This window comes from Thalassophryne amazonica, chromosome 7, assembly GCF_902500255.1.
Source record: "Thalassophryne amazonica chromosome 7, fThaAma1.1, whole genome shotgun sequence".
NCBI classification, from domain to species: domain Eukaryota; kingdom Metazoa; phylum Chordata; class Actinopteri; order Batrachoidiformes; family Batrachoididae; genus Thalassophryne; species Thalassophryne amazonica.
This window is the reverse complement of record NC_047109.1, coordinates 75,065,068-75,084,260: the sequence shown is the minus strand read 5'-3', so window position 1 is coordinate 75,084,260 and position 19,193 is coordinate 75,065,068. Positions and strand designations below refer to the sequence as shown.

General features: G+C 43.4%; 1 protein-coding gene across 4 annotated transcripts in view; it reads left to right on the top strand.

Moving 5' to 3' along the window:
• The window catches only part of ncapd2 (non-SMC condensin I complex, subunit D2), a 76,695-nt gene that overhangs the window by 33,257 nt on the left and 24,245 nt on the right, over positions 1–19,193 (top strand). For 2 of the 4 annotated variants that reach the window (XM_034174523.1, XM_034174525.1), the window contains exons 19-25: positions 584–716; positions 2,718–2,793; positions 7,171–7,389; positions 7,531–7,691; positions 12,365–12,479; positions 15,264–15,387; positions 15,524–15,679. In XM_034174523.1, coding sequence (XP_034030414.1) covers positions 584–716; positions 2,718–2,793; positions 7,171–7,389; positions 7,531–7,691; positions 12,365–12,479; positions 15,264–15,387; positions 15,524–15,679 — 984 coding nt within the window. The remainder of the gene's footprint in view (positions 1–583; positions 717–2,717; positions 2,794–7,170; positions 7,390–7,530; positions 7,692–12,364; positions 12,480–15,263; positions 15,388–15,523; positions 15,680–19,193) is intronic. The other 2 variants (XM_034174526.1, XM_034174524.1) reach the window with 1 other exon arrangement.

The window sequence follows — 19,193 nt, the reverse complement described above, 5'->3', positions numbered from 1 at the left end:
TCTTTTGTATTTTTTCCATTTCCTCAGCTATGTAACATTCGTTTTTCAGACTGAGCCCTGCCTCACTTCCTTTTCAATATATCAAAGTTACGACCATCCACCTAGGCTACCGGCTAGTGCTTCAATGTTTTTTAAATTAAGTGTTCCCCCTCAGTCTACCTCAAAGACTGCCACTGCTGTAGGGAAGAGTGAGTGGGAGCATGCCGGCTATCTCCACTCCACCCACACTGCTCTCTCTCTTTATTCTGCCAGCAGCATTCTTAACCCATTTAATCTCATGCGCTTCTGCTAACCCATCCTCCCACTCACATTATCTCGACTGCACACCGCAATGAACAAGACCATTGCAGAGTGGGTTGGGTATGCTGTAGCGCAGAGATGGTGTTACCTCATGTAACCAAATGATTGTTTGGACGTTTTTATGGATGAAAGCTAGAAGTGTGATCTGATGGTGACTAGTCAGCTAAACTGGAGAAGTTACTGTAAAAGGTCTTGCTCAGGGTCACATTAGTGTTGGTGGGGGTGCGGCAGATTATTGGAAATAAGCAAAATTTTCTCTTGTGTTTATGATTTTGTCTAACAGAGCAGAGAGGGAGGTGGTTCTTAGTAATCTGGATACCATTTGCTTTGTGGCTCTGGGAGAAAAAGTGTCTGAAGACTTTCTTCTGGCGAGAGACAGTGTGATTACCATCTGTAGCATCACTGACCATGTCAGGGTAAGACACAAACCACCAAAATCTAGAACTTAATGGGCTTCAGTCACAAATGTGCAACCTGAGTGGATGCATGTGTGTGATGATATGGATTGAGTTTGGAAAATAATTTTCCAACTAAGAGCAGATCCTCATAGTACTTTTGATGATGCTTAGCAAACACCTCATGCATACATCGCTGTCAAAGTAGTTTGGAATATAGAGTTCAAAGTTTCCTCTACAGTAGAGAGGTCCTGCAACTTGTAGCGCAACTTATAGTCTGGAAAATACAGGACTCCCACCTTATACACTTCATCTAGACTCACTTTGCCACAATAAATAAACATCTCAAACCCACTGAAACACCTCCACTTCAAAACAGTAGATAAATACAATATATTTAATTCATTCTTCCAAGCAAAACTTGACGCTATCTGCGCCAATCTGTCCACCTCCCTTGCTGCCTTAAGCCCTTTTCATACTGGGCCCACTTCGAGTTGTCATGCGGCGTCATGACGATGCCACGTGGAAACAACTCAGTGCGGAGACGATGTAGCCCAACACCACAACAGCGCAAGGGACACTAAGGACGAAGCAAATCGGATGCCAAAAATTAAACGTATAATTTTTTTTATGTCCTGTGCTCAACGCAGAAATTAAGTGGTTTCAGCACAAGTCAAGGCAACGCGACGGTACTCAACGTGACTGGAAGCCACACCCTCACAATAGGTTACCCGACGCCAATGTATGATTCCTGCTGTGTTCCATTGTTCCCGAAGTATAAATCATGCAGGACTGTTTTTATACCGTGTACACAATGCAGTGAAACTACACACTCAGTGTGTTTTAAATAAAGTCCATAAAAGTCCTGCTCTCAGACTGATTGCCAGAGACTGGACATGTCCACATCCAGTAAAAAGTCCGATATCTCCAGTCCACTCACGAACATTTCGTTCATGCACACACATGTGAACACATAACAGAACTCAGAGCGAAGACCAGCAGCTCAGCACAAGAACAAATATAAACTAGAAGAGAAATCAGAGTGCACAGTCTGGCTGCAGCCAAACTGTGCACTCTGATTTCTCCGTGCAGAGAACCTGCAGGCTGCATCCTCATCTCCTCTGCTCCCCTGCTGCGCGCACCTGACGCAGACATTCCTGTGTCATCATGACGCCACAGAAAGCAACTCGAAGCAGACCCGGTGTGAAAGGGGCTTTAGCCACCTCATCTGCCCTGTCTTCCACTACCCCCAACCCTCTGTCTCAGTTCTCCCTGTTCTGGAGCTGTCTAAATTCATAACAGGAATCAAAGGTTCCACATCGATACTCTCGATCCCATCAACATGGGTGTCTTCTGTCCATCTCCCCACTCATCACTGCAATAATAAACTCCTCTCAGATCTGGCTCAGTTCCTCAGCCTCTCAAATGTGATGCTGTTACCCCCATATTCTATAAACCTGGTCTCAACCTTCACATCATGGCCAACTTTCAGTACACTGCCAATCTCCCATTCCTGTCTAAAATTCTGGGATGTGTGGTTGTTGCTCAGATTACAACTCACCTCACTTCCAACAACCTATGACAAATATTTCAGTCTGGATTACATTCAAAATACAGTGCAAAAATGATCCTGGGCAAAGTCACCAATGATTGCCTCTTCTCCTCAGACCTTTCTGCAGTTTTTGACTCCATCAACCACTCCATTATCCTCTCCTGTCTGAAATCTCATTTTAACATCGCTGGCACTGTTCTCTCCTGGTTCAGGTCATATTTCTCTAAAAGAACAATTATTTATGTAGCTGCATCTTGTATTTTAAAACTGGTTTGCAATTCATATCAGTGAATTGATACACCTCTAAGATCCATGTTTGTTCACTTTGAATGCAGGACGGCTGCAATGTTTTTTGTTTGTTTGTTTGTTTGTTTTTGTTTTTTGCAGTGTATGTGTGAAAAAAGGGGTCACAAGAGGTCGTCACCGATTTCAAATAGTCAGTGTTGACGTCCTGTTTTGTCTGTCTTCAGCAGTCAAAAGGTGCCCCTTTCAGGCTGCCACAGGACCATCAGCTTTTTACTTGTCTCACACAAGCCATTGCTGAAGGTAAATGCAGAAACACATGCCTTTTGCTGAAAAACAAAATTTTATTTTGTCATCTTTAAATTGATACAACCCAAGGCAATATGGTGGCTTCATGGTTGGCACTGTTGCCTCACAGCTAGAATGTTCTGGGATTGCATTTGCATGTTCTCTGTGTGTTCCCTCCAGGTGCTCTGGCTTCCTCCTGCTTCCAAAGACCTGCAGATTAGGTGAATTGGAAATTTTAAATTGACCGTAGGCGTGCGTACAATGTGATTGAGTTTCTGTCTACATATGGCCCAGCAATAGAGTGGCGTCCTGTCCAGGATGTACCCTGCCTTTTGCTTTGTGGCTGCCGGGTTAGGCTTCAGTCCCCCCGTGACCCTTGATTGGAGTAAGCGAGTATAGAAAATGAATGAATGAATAATGCAACACAAAATCACAGAATGTCTTTACATTGTCCACATTGTGTAATACCCGCTGTCCTGGAATAGTGATTGTATGGATTGCTTTCTTTGCAAGGGAAGGTGCTTGCAAGAATTAGTCTTAATAGGATTCAGTTGATTTTCTTCTCAGCATCCAGAACAGTACTTTACACCCAAGAAATCAACTATCAACCACATATGCAAGCATGAATATTGGGAATGCTTCTTTGCAGCCTGTGCTTTGGATTTTAAAAAGCATTTGATTCACTTGATAGGACTGCTGTCTTGTACATTCTCGAATTTATTGGATGCACAAGAGGTTACGGGGCATCATAGCCAGCCTACACACTAATGATGTGACTGTTGTGTAGTCTGGTGGTAGAGACTCTGAGTTTTCCTGGTAAAAACTGGTTTTCGTCAGGAGTATATTCTAGCTCCTTAACTGTTCAATGCTTGCATGGACTGAGTGTTGAGTAGGGTTGTGGAAACCGGTGACTTGGGTGCTTTTATTGACAAGGAAAGGTTTACTGACCTTAACTTTACTGATGATGCTGTCATCTTTGAATCAATGGATACTCTGATTGCAGCACTTGAGAAACTGAGTGAGGAATCAGTGTGTCTGGGTTAGAGATAGTCCTGGATCAAAACTAAGATTCAGGCTTTTAATGACTTCCTGGAGTCAGCCATCAGAAGTTTATCTGTATGTGGTGAAAGAGTTGAACGTATAGAGGCATTCACTTATCTCGACAGTGACATACATGTCTCTGGGTCCTTGACCTTTGTGATAGAGAGGTCCCAGGGAAGAGCTTATGAAGTTATGAGATTGCTGGACAGAGGTGTTTGGCGATGCTGCTATCTTCGCAGGGGAACTAAGTTTCAAGTCTTTTGTGTCTTAGTGCTGCTTTTCTTGCTGTATGGCTGTGAGACTTGAACGATAACCAGTGACCTAAGGCAACAACTGGATGTCTTTGGTACTAGGTCTCTTTTGAGGATCCTTGGGTTCTTCTGGAATGGCATTGTATCAAATGAGCGGTTACTAAGAGAGACTAAGATGAGGAGTATCACTTGTGTGGGAGTGTCAGCATGCAGGTGCCTGAGTGTTGAGGACCTCAGTAGCTGGAGAAGGCCAAGTGGATGCCCATGTTTCACTGAGCTGTGACAGATGTGTAGCGGGATGAAAGTCACGGGTCCCAATTGAAAAGACGTTCCCGCTAGCTTGGCTAACGGGGAGTTCCCCTTTGGCTGACCTGGTAGAGGAACGGTCTTTTGTGCGAGCCGCGTGGGTTCGATCCCACCCGTCGTCCCGGCCACGAAGGTCCTGCTGCTTCAGGTGGTTCTTTTCAAGATGAATGAATGGACCGGTTGTCTGCCCAGGCAGTTGACTTGTAGATACCCAAGGCATGGTTTCATAGATGCGGCAAAGCACAGCACCAACGCATGCTCCCAGACTTGACATGATTGTTCTGGAATTCTCTTGTTGAAATGGAAGTTAAAGTACAGATGTGCCTACAAAACCCAATGCTTTAGCCACTAGACCATCACCTCCCCCTTCCCCTGGGCTAATAATGTCCTAACTATTATTAACTATTAGCTGATTATTATGACTTTTGTCTCCATCTTAATGTTAAAGAATGGGTTAAAACAATTTTTTTTTTTGCCCTGTTGAAGAAATTGATGAAAGGAAAAAAATTTTGTGGCCAGTTTGACTCACTGCCAAAATATGCTCCACTTCACTGACCTAGGATTTGTCTTGACAAATTCTGTAAACCATCCATCCATCCATTTTCTTCCGCTTTATCCGGAGTCGGGCAGCAGCTCAAGCAAAGCCACTCAGACCTCTCCCAGCTCCTCCGGGGGAACCCCAAGGCGTTCCCAAGCCAGCCGAGAGATGTAGTCCCTGCAGCGTGTCCTGGGTCTTCCCCGGGGCCTCCTCCTAATGGGACGTGCCCGGAACACCTCTCCAGCGAGGCATCCAGGGGGCATCCGGAAAAGATGTCCGAGCCACCTCAACTAACTCCTTTCGACGTGGAGGAGCAGCGGCTCGACTCTGAGCTCCTCCCGAGTGACCGAGCTCCTCACCCTATCTCTAAGGGAGCGCCCAGCCACCCTGCGTAGGAAACTCATCTTGGCCGCTTGTACTCGCGATCTCGTTCTTTCGGTCATGAGCCAAATCTTATGACCATAGGTGAGGATCGGAACGTAGATCGATCGGTAAATCGAGAGCTTTGCCCCCCTACTCAGCTCTCTCTTCACCACAACGGTCCAATACAGCAGCCGCATCACTGCAGATTCTACACCGATCCGTCTATCGATCTCGCACTCCATCCGTCCCTCACTCGTGAACAAGACCCCAAGATACTTAAACTCCTCCACTTGAGGCAAGGACACTCCACCAACCTGAAGAGGCCAAAGCACCTTTTTCCGGTCAAGAACCATGGCCTCGGATTTGGAGGTGCTGATTTTCATCCCGGACACTTCACACTCGGCTGCAAACCGCCCCAGTGCACGCTGAAGGTCCTGATTTAACGAAGCCAACAGAACCACATCGTCCGCAAACAGCAGAGACGAGATTCTGTGGTTCCCAAACCAGACCCCCTTTACACCCTGGCTGCGCCTAGAAATTCTGTCCATAAAAATAATGAACAGACCCGGTGACAAAGGGCAGCCCTGGCGGAGGCCAGCGTGCACTGGAAACAGGTTTGACTTACTACCGGCAATGTGAACCAAGCTCCTGCTGCGGTCATACAGGGACCGGATAGCCCTTAACAAAGGACCCTGGACCCCGTACTCCCGGAGCACTCCCCACAGGGTGCCCCGAGGGACACGGTCGAACGCCTTCGCCAGATCCACAAAACACATGTGGACTGGTTGGGCGAACTCCCATGAACCCTTGAGCACCCGATGGAGCATGTAGAGCTGGTCCAGTGTGCCGCGACCAGGACGAAAACCACACTACTCCTCCTGAATCCGAGGTTCGACCATCAGTCGAATTCTTCTTTCCAGTACTCTGGAATAGAACTTACCAGGGAGGCTGAGAAGTGTGATCCCCCTATAGTTGGAACACACCCTCCGGTCCCCTTCTTAAACAGAGGGACCACCACCCCGGTCTGCCAATCCAGAGGCACTGTCCCCGATCACCACGTGATGTTGCAGAGGCGTATCAGCCAAGACAGTCCCACAATATCCAGAGACTTAAGGTACTCAGGACGGATTTCATCCACCCCAGGAGCCTTGCCACCGAGGAGCTTTCTAGCCACCTCGGTGACTTCGGCCTGGGTAATGGATGAGTCTGCCTCTGAGTCCCCAGTCTCTGCTTCCTCTTCGGAAGACGTGACATGGGATTGAGGAGATCCACGAAGTACTCCTTCCACTGCCCGACAATATCCCCAGTCAGGGTCAACAGCTCCCCACCCGCACCATAAACAGTGCTGGTGGAGAGCTGCTTCCGCCTCCTGAGGCATCGGACGGTTTGCCAGAATCTCTTCAAGGCCGACCGAAAGTCCTCCTCCATGGCCCCCCCCGAACTCCTCCCAGACCCGAGTTTTTGCCTCTGCGACCGCACGGGCTGCGGCACGCTTGGCCTGCCGGTACCTGTCAGCTGCCTCTGGGGTCCCACCTACCCACAAAGATAAGTAGGACTCCTTCAGCTTGACGGCATCCCTTACTTCCGGTGTCCACCACCGGGTTCGGGGATTGCCGCCGCGACAGGCACCAGAGACCTTGTGACCACAGCTACGAGTGGCTGCATCGACCATGGAGGTGGAGAACATGGTCCACTCGGACTCCATGTCTCCAACCTCCCCCGGGATCTGGGAGAAGCTCTCCCAGAGGAAATTCTGTAAACCTTTTTGAGTTTTAATACATGCAAACAGACAGGACGATGACATCTCTGCCCTCCTCTGACATTTGGAAGAGTTAGAAATGTATCAAGGAAGACTCCTTCTTCAGACTTGACAACCTCTGTTCTGTGATTCAGGTGTGGTGATGGAAGATCCTTATTGGCAAAGCTTCATGGAACAGGCGGTCCGTCTCATCTACTTCCTGGCTGAATCACCTGACCAGCTGTGTTCATGCCTCCTCCAGCGCAGCGCTCGCCTCTTACTCAATCAGATAGCAGAAGGAGAAGAAATCAACAAGGACGCTGAATCTCAAAAACAAGATGGCTACCAGGAGTCCAGTCAGCAAGGTGAACAAGGTGAGAATCCTACTGTGGATTATTCTGGAAAGCTAAGTGTTTTGTTTTGTATTGATCTTTGCCCAGTTCTGATGTCTGCTCTAAATGTGTGGCTTTTTTTTTTTTTTTAACCACATATCCATGTGTTGTTCTCCCCTGTAGTGAACTGTGTGTGTCTGGCCCAGCTGTTAGCTGTGTGTGGATGTGTGGCTTTCTGGCAGGTTTCACACCTAGAACGTAGTGTTAGTGGTGAGCTACGGAGGAGGAGAGGAGAGACAGAAGAGAGTGAGTCAAAGGAGAAAGGCACATTCAACAAAACTAAGGTACAGACAAATCTAAGGTTTGGGAACAAATTGTTAAATCATGTAATTGCTTCAGAGGTCATTGCGCAAAAGAAGAGTTCAACCAAGCACAGTGCCATATTCTGACAACGCAGCAAATTTCTACCAGAGAAAGCTTTCAGTGATTTTGTGTAACTGGTGATGCAAAAATCACTGTTTGAGCCTTCTTTTTTATCCATTTAATTTAACCTTTATTTAACCAGGTTAGTCCCATTGAGATTGTGATCTCTCTTGCAATTTTCCAATTCACCTAACCTGCATGTCATAAATGTGGGAGGAAACCGGAGCACCCAGAGGAAACCCACGCAGTCACAGGGAGAACACGAAAGGCCGCAAGTGTGAATTGAACCCATGGCCTTCTTGCTGTGAGGCAACAGTGCTAACCGCTAATCCCACCGTGCCTCCACCTTGGCCAGTTATGTGGTGTTGTCGGACCAGGAGAGGTCTTCAAAGATGTGCACCCCCAGGAACTTGGTTCTGCTCACCCTCTCCACAGCAGCACCATCAATGGTCATTGTCCTCTCCTAAAGTCTACCACAATCTTTGGTCTTTTCCATGTTCAGGAAAAGATGTTGTGTTTAAATGTTCATGTGTCCATCCCCTAACTGGCCATAAAAGTGATGATTTACTTCTGTTATCCTAAAACAGAGGTCTCAAACTTATTCAAGAAAGGGCCAAGAGGGTGCAGGTTTTCTTTGCAGCCACCCACTCCACCAGGTGATTTCAGTGATTAAGGGCCCCTTCACATATTGTGCGAATTTGGTCGATTTGCGCATAAAGTGCGCACGAAGCAGGAATCGTGTGCAAAACATGTAAAATCATAGCTGCTTCCAACGCTTCTTCTCCTGTTGCTACAACTGTTTATGCACACCAGCAGCTGAAAGACAGTGTTGAAACCTCTCACAGCAGTATCTGCCAAATTCCAGCTGATGCACGAGCATCTGACACCGCTCACTTGGCACTTAGAAAATGTGTGGCCATTAGCGCTATTGGCACAAAACAGTTTGCAGACAGTCGTTGTCGAGCTGGATGTGAAATTTGTCTAAGTGCCCCACGACTGTGGAGTTGCAAAAAGCCACACACATATGGTTCATGTGTCTCGCACTTGTTGTCCTCCCCTGCCTCCCCCTGCACCAACACATCTGGTGTGCTGAGGGGGAGCATATTTGCATAAAATGTATGTACAGATCTGATCACATGGGGGCCGGACAGTCTGATCGCACACAGCATGGGGAGGGCCCTGTCAGCTGATCACAGCACACTGACAGCTGGATGACGGCTCAGTGCACATATTAAAAACATAGAAACCACTGCCAGGACAGTTATATAAATAATTGTGACAATACCTACAAACAATTACATAACAAATAATGAAAATGAATGACCACATAGCACAGAGTGACACACTGGTCTGGGTGCTGAACAGGGGGTGGTGGTCTCTACTCACAGCCGCGGCTGTAAAGATCTCTGCTCCTGTTCCGGGCTGGAGCGGCTGCACACAGCACACCTTGTCCATATCTTTGTGGATTTCAGGCATCTTTCCGCACTGATTACAGGTCAGCGATTGTATAGTGATGGGATGATGATACCTCAAGGAGTGTATTGACACACTACACAAACTGTCGGCACTGTATTGACACTGTGGTCACTCAATAGTGACCCCTGTAGTAGTTATAAAATCATTGCAGGTAAATAAAATGAAAATAAGATGGAAAAGCTAACATGCTGCAAACCCAACATCAGCCTGTGAAATATTCAGTCGCCAGTCCTTTATTTAAAATATGATCTCATCATTGAATAATTTCATGTGCTCAGTTTGTGTGTCGAGTTAAGCTGTTCATGTGAAGAGTTTAAACTTTGCTTAAAACCTTGTTTGTGTACATGCTAAACTGAGTTGGTATGTAGATTATAGCAAATTTGCCTGTAATAAAATCCAGAGTTAAAATTTACCTGGAGTACTCACACGAGTATCTGCCAATTCCGCATTGTCATGCTGAGCTCTATAATGCCTCAGCATTGATGTAAGGTAACTCTGTGGAGCAGAGCCGACACTTCACCTACAATAAAATTAAACGTTACTTTATCTGAAAACAATTCAAACCTCTTACCAGAAAGGAGTACAAACATTTAATTGAAAAAAATAACAGTAAACAATGCCCAATGGAGAACAAAGATTTACCTTATTTAGTGTAAAAAACAAAACAAAAAAAAAACTCAAACTTATTCCAGACTGGGGTAAACCTCTTTGAACGATCCATGAAGTCAGTGGAACAAGGTGAGGGCAAGCAAAAATCCAACTCCAACAGCAAACCTCCATCCAACAAATCCGCAATATGTCGATACAGTTTGTTTCCTTATAAACACAATTTGGCGTGGTGCATCCGAATGACACACTTGCCGTATCTGTCACATGATTTTTTTTTTTTTTTTTTTTTTCTTTAAGCAATACCTGCACCAATACGGGGTTTCACTCGTGTGCTCGGCACAGTGCTGACGCACCAGTGTTGTTCATCCCATCACTACGATTGTAGCGCAGTGGTAAAGTTTCTTTCTGGTAATCAGAGCATATGGGTTCAAATCCCGTGAGTGACTTTTTTTTTTTTTAAACCAGGGTTATTTAAGCGCAGGTTTTGTATTGCTTCCCCTTTTATGTATTATTTATATCAACCCGGTGATATTCACTAACTACACAGCTGGATTTATTTTATTGCTCTCTACATCAGGAGCGCAATGTGGTGTAGCTGCTCGCACTGTGTTCCTGCTCGAAGGACACCGTTAGGTGCACGAAACGTCGCACCGGGATTGTGCACGCCTGCCGTTGACGCAGTGCTTCGTGGTTTGTTCATACGAGCTGAGTCACCCGTAGTTGTACATGTTCACACTATGTGTGAAGGGGCCCTAATATAACTGATACCATCTGCTCAAAGTGATGTTAATCAGTGCCATCACTAATGCCACTAAAAAGTGCCATCATTTGTGCATCTTATCATTTTGGCTTTGATATATTTGTTTAATTTATATCATCCAGGAATTTTTCCGTTTTAATTTAAAATGGATAACTTTAGAAATGTTATTATAGAAAAGCCTGAATTTTGATTTCTTTTTCCCTCAAAATGGCGTAAAACGTTTGAAGTATGTAAAAGGCCAACGGGGTGAATCATTTTTAGAGGCACTGTAATTGAGTGGATAAGAAGCTGGCCTGCCAATATGTAGTCCTGGGTTTGAGTCCTGCTCATGCTACTCTTCTATGTTCCTGGACAAGACACTTAATATGCATTGTCTCAGTCCTCCCAGGTGTCAGTGGGTGCTGGGCTTGACTGAGGGTGTAACCTGCATCGGACTGTCGTCCTATCTGCCTTACTTCTCTTATTGTCGGCCACGTACGCGTGTATGTAACAGCAATCCCCCCCCCCCCCCTTGGTAGTCCCAAGACTTTTTTCAAGGTTGGCAGGTCTGTAATTGAAAGCTCAGTGTTTCATATTCACAGATAAGTGTTGTCTTTCCCACCAATATTTATTTCTTGACATGAGGTTGTACCTGTGATACAAAGACCACTTCTCAGACCTTTGAACCCAACCTCAGCTTTAAAGTAATAGCATTTCAAAAACATTCTTAATTGCTTTAGTCCATCCTATGGTTTTGTGTGTGTGTGTGTGTGTGTGTGTAAAACACCAAGGTTTTGGGTACTCTTCATACCTAATGTTCTGTCGGCCTTTTTCCTTGGACAGTTACACAGGCAGAAAAGGTTTTCTATAAATACTAAAGGTGGGTCAGGTGTTATTTTAAGATTGAATATTTGTGACGCTGGACCTCGATTCTAAAAGTAAATAAAAAACTTGATAGTAGGCAGCATTCACTGATTATCAATGTAAATAAGACTAAGGAGCTAATCCTGAGTGACTATGGTCCTACTCAGTCCTTGTCTATCTCTGACCAGCCAGTTGAGGTTGTGAGCAGCTTTAAGTACTTAGGTACCCTCATAGATAAGCTCAGTTTTTCACAAAATGTGGACGAGATTTATAAGAAAGCCACCCAGAGACTATTCCTTATTAGGAAACTCAGGGGCTTTGGTGTGAGCTCACAGACTCTTCAGAAAGTCTGTTAGTCTCATTGAAAGTGTTCTTGTGTTCAATATAACTGTATGGTTTGGGTATCTCACAGTTGTAAACAAGAACAAACTGAACAAAATTGTTAAAAATGCAGCGAAGGTGATTGGTCAGGAGCAAAAGTCACTGGATGTTCTTTACCAGGCAGCTTTGCAGAGAATGACGAAATCTATCATCAGTGACAAGGACCATCCTTTGTTTGAGGAGTTTGAGCTGATGCCCTCGGGGCGCCGTTACAGAATGCCTTTTGCAACAAAGAAGGTGTATAGGGGGTCATTTGTGCCTAATGCAGTCAGTCTACTGAACAGGTGCTAGTGAAGTTATGCAGACGTTATGCAGCACATGAAATTGGATGAATTTTTATGAAACCATTATTTATTGTAATTTTATCTATTGTACATTAACTGTCATGTTTTGTGATTGTCTAAACTTTTTTGTGGTGAACCAAAGACAAGTTTCCACTGAGGTGGACAATAAAGTTTAATCTAATCTAAAAATCTAATCTTGATGTTTGGAAGAAGTAAACATGTTGAACTCAATTGTTTCTAGCAGCAAGTGACCAATGAGAGCACGATGGAAGAGGAACTTGGGTTGGTTGGTGCAACTGCTGAAGATACAGAGGCAGAACTCATCAGAAAGATCTGCGAGACAGAGTTGCTAGCTGGTAATGAAAATGTTGCTTTTGATTTTTCTGCCTCAAAGCTTTATCTGTTGGTATTTAAAATTACAACTCATTACATGGCATATATCCTCAACGTACTACCTTGCTTTTTTTTTTCTTTTAAAAACTTGCTATTACACAGTCTTCAGCCATGTCCAGGTGACTATTATTGTACCAATGGTATTATTTGCGGTCTTGCGCCCATCTGTGTATGGACAAAATAACTTTTGAACTGTTTGATCCCATTTGAACAAAACTTGGAGTGATTGAGAATCAATGGCAGTGTTTTGGGGAAAATGTAACGATTAAACATGAATATGAAGTCATATGACCTTTGCATTGGTGACGATGTTTTGATTTGGGTCGCATTGAAAGGTCAAACTCATTTAGAATCGATAACAGCGTAGGGGGCACACTATTATTATTGTGCTATTATTTTGCTGAGCTTTGTGGTTAGCTGTACTTCCATTAGGTCGCGTTGAAACCCATTCAAAAAGCGAGCATTAAAAATACATGAAATAAGTATGAACCAGGACAAACTAATAAACAATAAATAAATACCCTGCAATGCAACTGCATACTGCTAATTTTACATTTTGTGATGTATCGCATAGCATCAATGTCCCACTGTCCTACACTGTTTTGGGCTTCACACGGCTTTGTACGCTTCAATACTCCCAGGTTCAATGAGTTTGACATGTAATTAAAGATCCGATTCCCATTTCTTGATTCTTGCACAAAACACTGGCTTTTGATGACTCGTTTCTGGATAGAATTTGCCTATATCTGATAGGGAGACCTTGTTAAAGAGACATCTGTTTTTTATGGTGAACTGTTTAAATCGTGATTAAATGTCAAGGTTAAATACAACTATCTTGTGTTATTACTGAATCGCAAATAATTTGTGTAAATCCCTGTCAGACATGTCAGGCTCTGATGTTGCACTCAGTGCCTTTTTTAGTTTGTATGACTTTATTCTTATGGGGTACAGCCAGGTTTTTATATATATATATACACACACACACACATGCAGTGAAGAAAATAAGTATTTGAACACCCTGCGATTTTGCAAGTTCTTCCACTTAGAAATCATGAAGGGGTCTGAAATTTTCATCTTAGGTGCATGTCCACTGTGAGAGACATAATCTAAAAAAAAAAAAAAAATCCGGAAATCACAATGTATGATTTTTTTTTATTTTTTTTTTTTTGTATGTTACTGCTGCAAATAAGTATTTGAACACCTACCAACCAGCAAGAATTCTGGCTCACACAGACCTGTTAATTTTTCTTTAAGAAGCCCTCTTATTCTGCACTCTTTACCTGTATTAATTGCACCTGTTTGAACTTGTTACCTGTATAAAAGACACCTGTTCACACACTCAGTCAATCACACTCCAACCTGTCCACCATAGCCAAGACCAAAGAGCTGTCCAAGGACACCAGGGACAAAACTGTAGACCTGCACAAGGCTGGACTGGATTACAGGACAACAGGCAAGCAGCTTGGTAGAAGACAACAACTGTTATGATTATTTATTAGAAAGTGGAAGAATCACAAGATGACTGTCAATCTCCCTCAGTCTGGGATTCCATGCAAGATCTCACTTTGTGGGGTGATGATTCTGAGAAAGCTCAGAAATACACAGGAGGACCTGGTCAATGACCTGAAGAGAACTGGGACCACAGTCACAAAGATTACATTAGTAACACATGATGCTGTCATGGTTTAAAATCCTGCAGGGCAGCAAGGTTCCCCTGCTCAAGCCAGCACATGTCCAGGCCCGTTTGAAGTTCACCAGTGACCATCTGGATGATCCAGGGGAGGCATGGGAGAAGGTCATGTGGTCAGATGAGACCAGAATAGAGCTTTTTGGAATCAACTCCACTTACCATGTTTAGAGGATTAGAACAACCCCAAGAAAACCATCCCAACCGTGAAGCATGGGGATGGAAACATCATACTCTGGGGTTGCTCGTCTGCAAAGGGAACAGGACGACTGCACCGTATTGAAGGGAGGATGGATGAGGTCATATATTGTGAGATTTTGGCAAACAGTCTCCTTCCCTCAGTAAGAGCATTGAAGATGGGTCATGGCTGGGTCTTCCAGCATGACAATGACCCCAAACACACAGCCAGGGCAACTGAGGGGCTCCGTAAGAAGCATTTCAAAGATTGTCTCTCACAGTGGACATGCACCTAAGATGAAAATTTCAGACCCCTCCATGATATATATGTATGTATATATATATGTATGCATGTGTGTTTTTATATCACCCCTAAAAATCAATAATGTTGCATAGCAGTAAAGGTTTGTGCTGATTGAAGTTCTTTCACAGCTGAATAATTGAAATAAAAATGCTCAAAGCTTCATAGAATTCTAACATTTGTCATCACATTCAGTCACTGGGACATTAATGGACATGGTTACATCCTGTGAAGCTGTACCTTTATAATTTATTAACAATTACATTCTGTATTATGATTACTTATACAGCAGTTTTATACACATGCCTAATATCCACCTATAGGATTTTTGCCATGTTCCTCATCCTGCAACTTCCACATCCCCAAAATATCGAGATTAACCACTCAATCTGTTGGGTAATTGAAACATTTTAGTTTGTGGGTGATGATGGTAACAGTGCAACCATGAAATAGAAACCTGAAATCTTCTGAACAAAGAATTGTTCTTCATTGTTCACTACATCATCTTTCCATTTAGGTTTTGTAGAAACAGACTTCTCTGACATTAACGTTTTAAAAATTTCCCTCTTCCTGCCTGTTTAGAGGAGAACCTGCTGTGTGCATTTCTTCCCCTGCTGGTGAAAGTCTGTAGTTCCCCGGGACGTTATTCCCACCCGCAGCTCACTGCAGCTGCTTGCCTGGCACTTTCTCAGTATATGATGATAAGGTAAACACACTTTGTGCATGTTGTCATTACTCTGCGTTCTCTCAGCATAGACAATGTCTCTAAAATGTTCAAAAGTTTACTGCCAGTGTCACAAATTATTAGAGTAACCTGTTGTAATTTTCTTTGTCCCTGTTAGCCCATCATTGTGTGAAGAGAATATCCGCCTTATGTTTACTGTGCTGGAGCGCTCAACTCTACCCATTGTCAGGGCCAATGCCATCATAGCTCTTGGGGACCTCACTGTCCGTTTTCCAAACATTTTGGAGCCATGGACACACAATCTCTATGCGAGGTAACACATTGATGCATTAAACCTGATTAGTTTTATATTGGTTGCCGTAGCAAATCATGTACCTACTCGTATTACAATCAGTGACTGTCTGGGGAAAGTACAGTAAATTGAACCTTTGAGCAAGCAATTTTGATGTACCTTTCAATCTATGGATTGAATGTGTGATTGCTGCACCTAAAGCTAAATAACCAAGTTTTGCAGGCGAGAGAACGCAGCTACTCTGGTTAGCTGTGCAGTCTCACTTACCGACACGATGTCTCCCATTTGCCTCATCTTCCCTTCTCCAATTGGAACAGAAAAAAAACGGCACTTTTTGCAACTGCTTCAATGATTGCAGCCGAAAACAAAACAGAACATTTTTCTGTGTGAAGTTATGTTGTGTGTGTGTATATATATTGTGCAACGGGATTGGCTGTCCCCATAAGTGGTTAAATCTTGTGATATCACACAGGCTCTGGCTCAAACAAGACTGTGCTGCCCTATTGGCATACCTCTCTGGCCCCTTTTTTAAATATGGGAACCACCACCCCAGTTTGCCACTCATTAGGCACTGTCCCAGATTTCAACGCAATGAAAGAAATGATGAAAAATTAAAGAGACGTCTCATCCAAGACAATCCCTCCATCCCAGAACCTACAGCATTTCTGGAGGGATCTTATCAATCCTTGGGGCTTTGTCACTGCAGTTATTTGATTAACTCAGTGACTTCCAGCAGGGAAATTGATGATGATCACCCATCAGTTTCCAGCAGTGCCCCTATAGAGGGCTCTCCAGTCTGATACAGGAGTTCCTCAAAGTGTTCCTTCCAGTGCCCAATTACCTCCTCAGTTGAGGTCAACAGAGTCCCTTCCTTATTGTAGACAGCTTGGATGGTTCCCCATTGTCCCCTCTTAATGTTCCTCACGGTCCGCCTTGGTAGCTGAAGTCCTTTTCCATAGTTACTCTGAACTCCTCCCACACCTGCTGTTTTGCCTCCCTCACAACAGAGGCTGCTGCCCTTTGGACCTGTCAGGACCTTGTGACTACTTCTGGAGTCCTCCGAGATAACATATCCCAGAAGGACTCTTTATTCATTCTTTGTCGCATAGTCTTTCAGTATTTGTTAAAGTATACAAATTGTAATTTGGTTTGCTTGTATGTATGTGTGTGCAGGGCTGTGAAAACTCCGCGGGATTCCGCAGATTTCATCATGGGCGGGGTGGAGGGGTGTTAGTGCTGTACTCTTTAATCATGATCGTTACTGAGTTTTTAAAATGCTTATCGCAAAGCGTTCTTTTTTTTTTTTACGACATCATGCAAGTTTTATAAGTTCGCGGCCACTGATCTGTGTGTTACAGATACATATCAGTTTCCTCAGATTCGCGGTGGAAAAATGCCACTCAAAGCCTGGCTGTTACGACAGTTGACGTAAAGTGGGACTGATTGGTTGCTGCGGTGACACTGTGTGGCTTCTGTGTGAAGCTTAGCTAAACGTAGCATGTGGACATAGCGCACTTTTAGAACTTTCAAGTTTTTAAAAGAAGAATTTTGTCACAGAGCGACATCAGACAGACCGAAGATGGCGAGAAAGACGGTTTGAAAAAGTCTGATAAGGACAAGAATCTGTGGAATTGTTGCTGGCTTCATGAACACACCTGAAAGATAAACGGGAAAAGCGAACTGGTAAGAATTTTTTTTTCTCTCTGGAAAATAAACATTCTGCTGTTCAAACAGGATTCCAGAAAAGATTATGTGCCTTTTTTCTTTCATTAATCTAGACTTTTTCATTGAAAAAAAGACATTGTGGCTTTGAATACATTTTGGCTACATGAATTTACACAACAATGGAATTTAGTTTTTATTAATGTAGACTTTTTTCATGGGAAAAAAAACACTGTTTATTTACAGGAATTTACACAAGAATGTGGCTTTTTTACTATAAGGTATGTTATTGATATTTTACCCTGATTTTTAAAATATTCTACAATCTTTAGCTGTGGTTTTTGAAATACTTTAGCAGTCTTTTCAATTTTCACGAATTTCATGTAGTTTAATTGTTCTGAGTTAATGCATAATTTGGTTTACAATTAAAAGGAAAATTATTCCAGGTCCTACTTCCACGTCGTATTATTTCAACACGATCATCGATGGTTCAAATGAAAGGTTGAATCTAGGATCATTTAAATATGCACTAATTTTGAGATTTGTTCTTCCAGGTGATGTTGAAAATGTATCAGTAGATGAAAATTTAATTTGGTTTCTGGGGCCCAGCGACCCATAGTGGGGGGAAAAACAAGGGAGAAGCTGAAGGGACTTTAGTCCTTTCCGAAACAGAATATCTATCTGCTTCCTTCAGTATTCTTGCCTAGGGTGAAGATTTTTAAAAGCAAAGCAGAGATTTTCTCCATTTTGCTCCTTTGCATAACTGTTTTGTGTGTTTTTCAGATTTGGAAATAAAAACTGCTCGCTTCTGTGACGTGTTGGATTTGTCATAGTCCAAAAATGGGTGCTTTTTCTGTCTCATCAGCTGCTCCACATGCTGTCCCTGCCAGATTTAGAGCAGCGTAGCTCGTGTGAAGCCGTATGGCAAATGTACTCAAGTTAAAAGGTACATTACTGGTTCAAAAAATGACTAGGATAAAAACACACCTACAGGTTTACATAAGGAACTTGAGAACTGCTCGTTCATGTGGCTTGCGCCAGAGTGCTCTCTTAAAAGTGGACATTTCTGACATCTCCAATTCCTTTATTAATTCTTCAGTTGTGGTCTTGTGGGGCTTTTGAAGAACCAGCTACACCACAAACCCAGAATTTGATGTACATAACACATAATCAGAATTTAAATGGAAGTTGTGGTATTGTTATCCACCCTCCACCCCCCCCCCCCCCAAAAAAAAAATTCAGCTCTGTTCTGAATAGATAAGAGTTTATGCATCTTTTAGTTAACTTTTGTTTTGCTAAAACCTCATGTTCATCCCTTACAAATTTTAAGCAGTGCTGTTATATCCCACACAAAAAAGTTTGGGGGTGTATACAATGGAAGCACGGAAGATAGAGAAAAGCAATTCAAGTCCAATATCTACAATGAGAGATAACTAGACTTTGTTGTTTTTACCTGCATCACCGAAAGCAGAGCATGTGATATCTTGACAAAGACTTCAGGGTGTGTTTTTATTCCATCAGGGGAGTGAATCTCTGAAATCTTGTGTATGCGATTGTTAATTTTAGAATAGTTTAAGGTCCCGCTTGGTACACAATCACCTCACTAACCACTGTGTCCTTTAGGAGTAGTTTTGTTTGTAACTTCAGATCACACCGGTGTCGTAGACTGAAAAGTCAGTTCTAAGCAGTTCAGTTCCTCGTTTCTAAGCAGAAACGAGGCAAAACTTGATGACGCTTTGAAATGACCGACATGCAGTGAACACATCAATTAGCAGCTTGTGTAGCCGCGGCGCTCTGAACGTTTCCTCCATCTTTTGTTCTGAAATAATGCTGAATTTATGTGGAAATGATTGTTGTACAAATGCTTCAGATA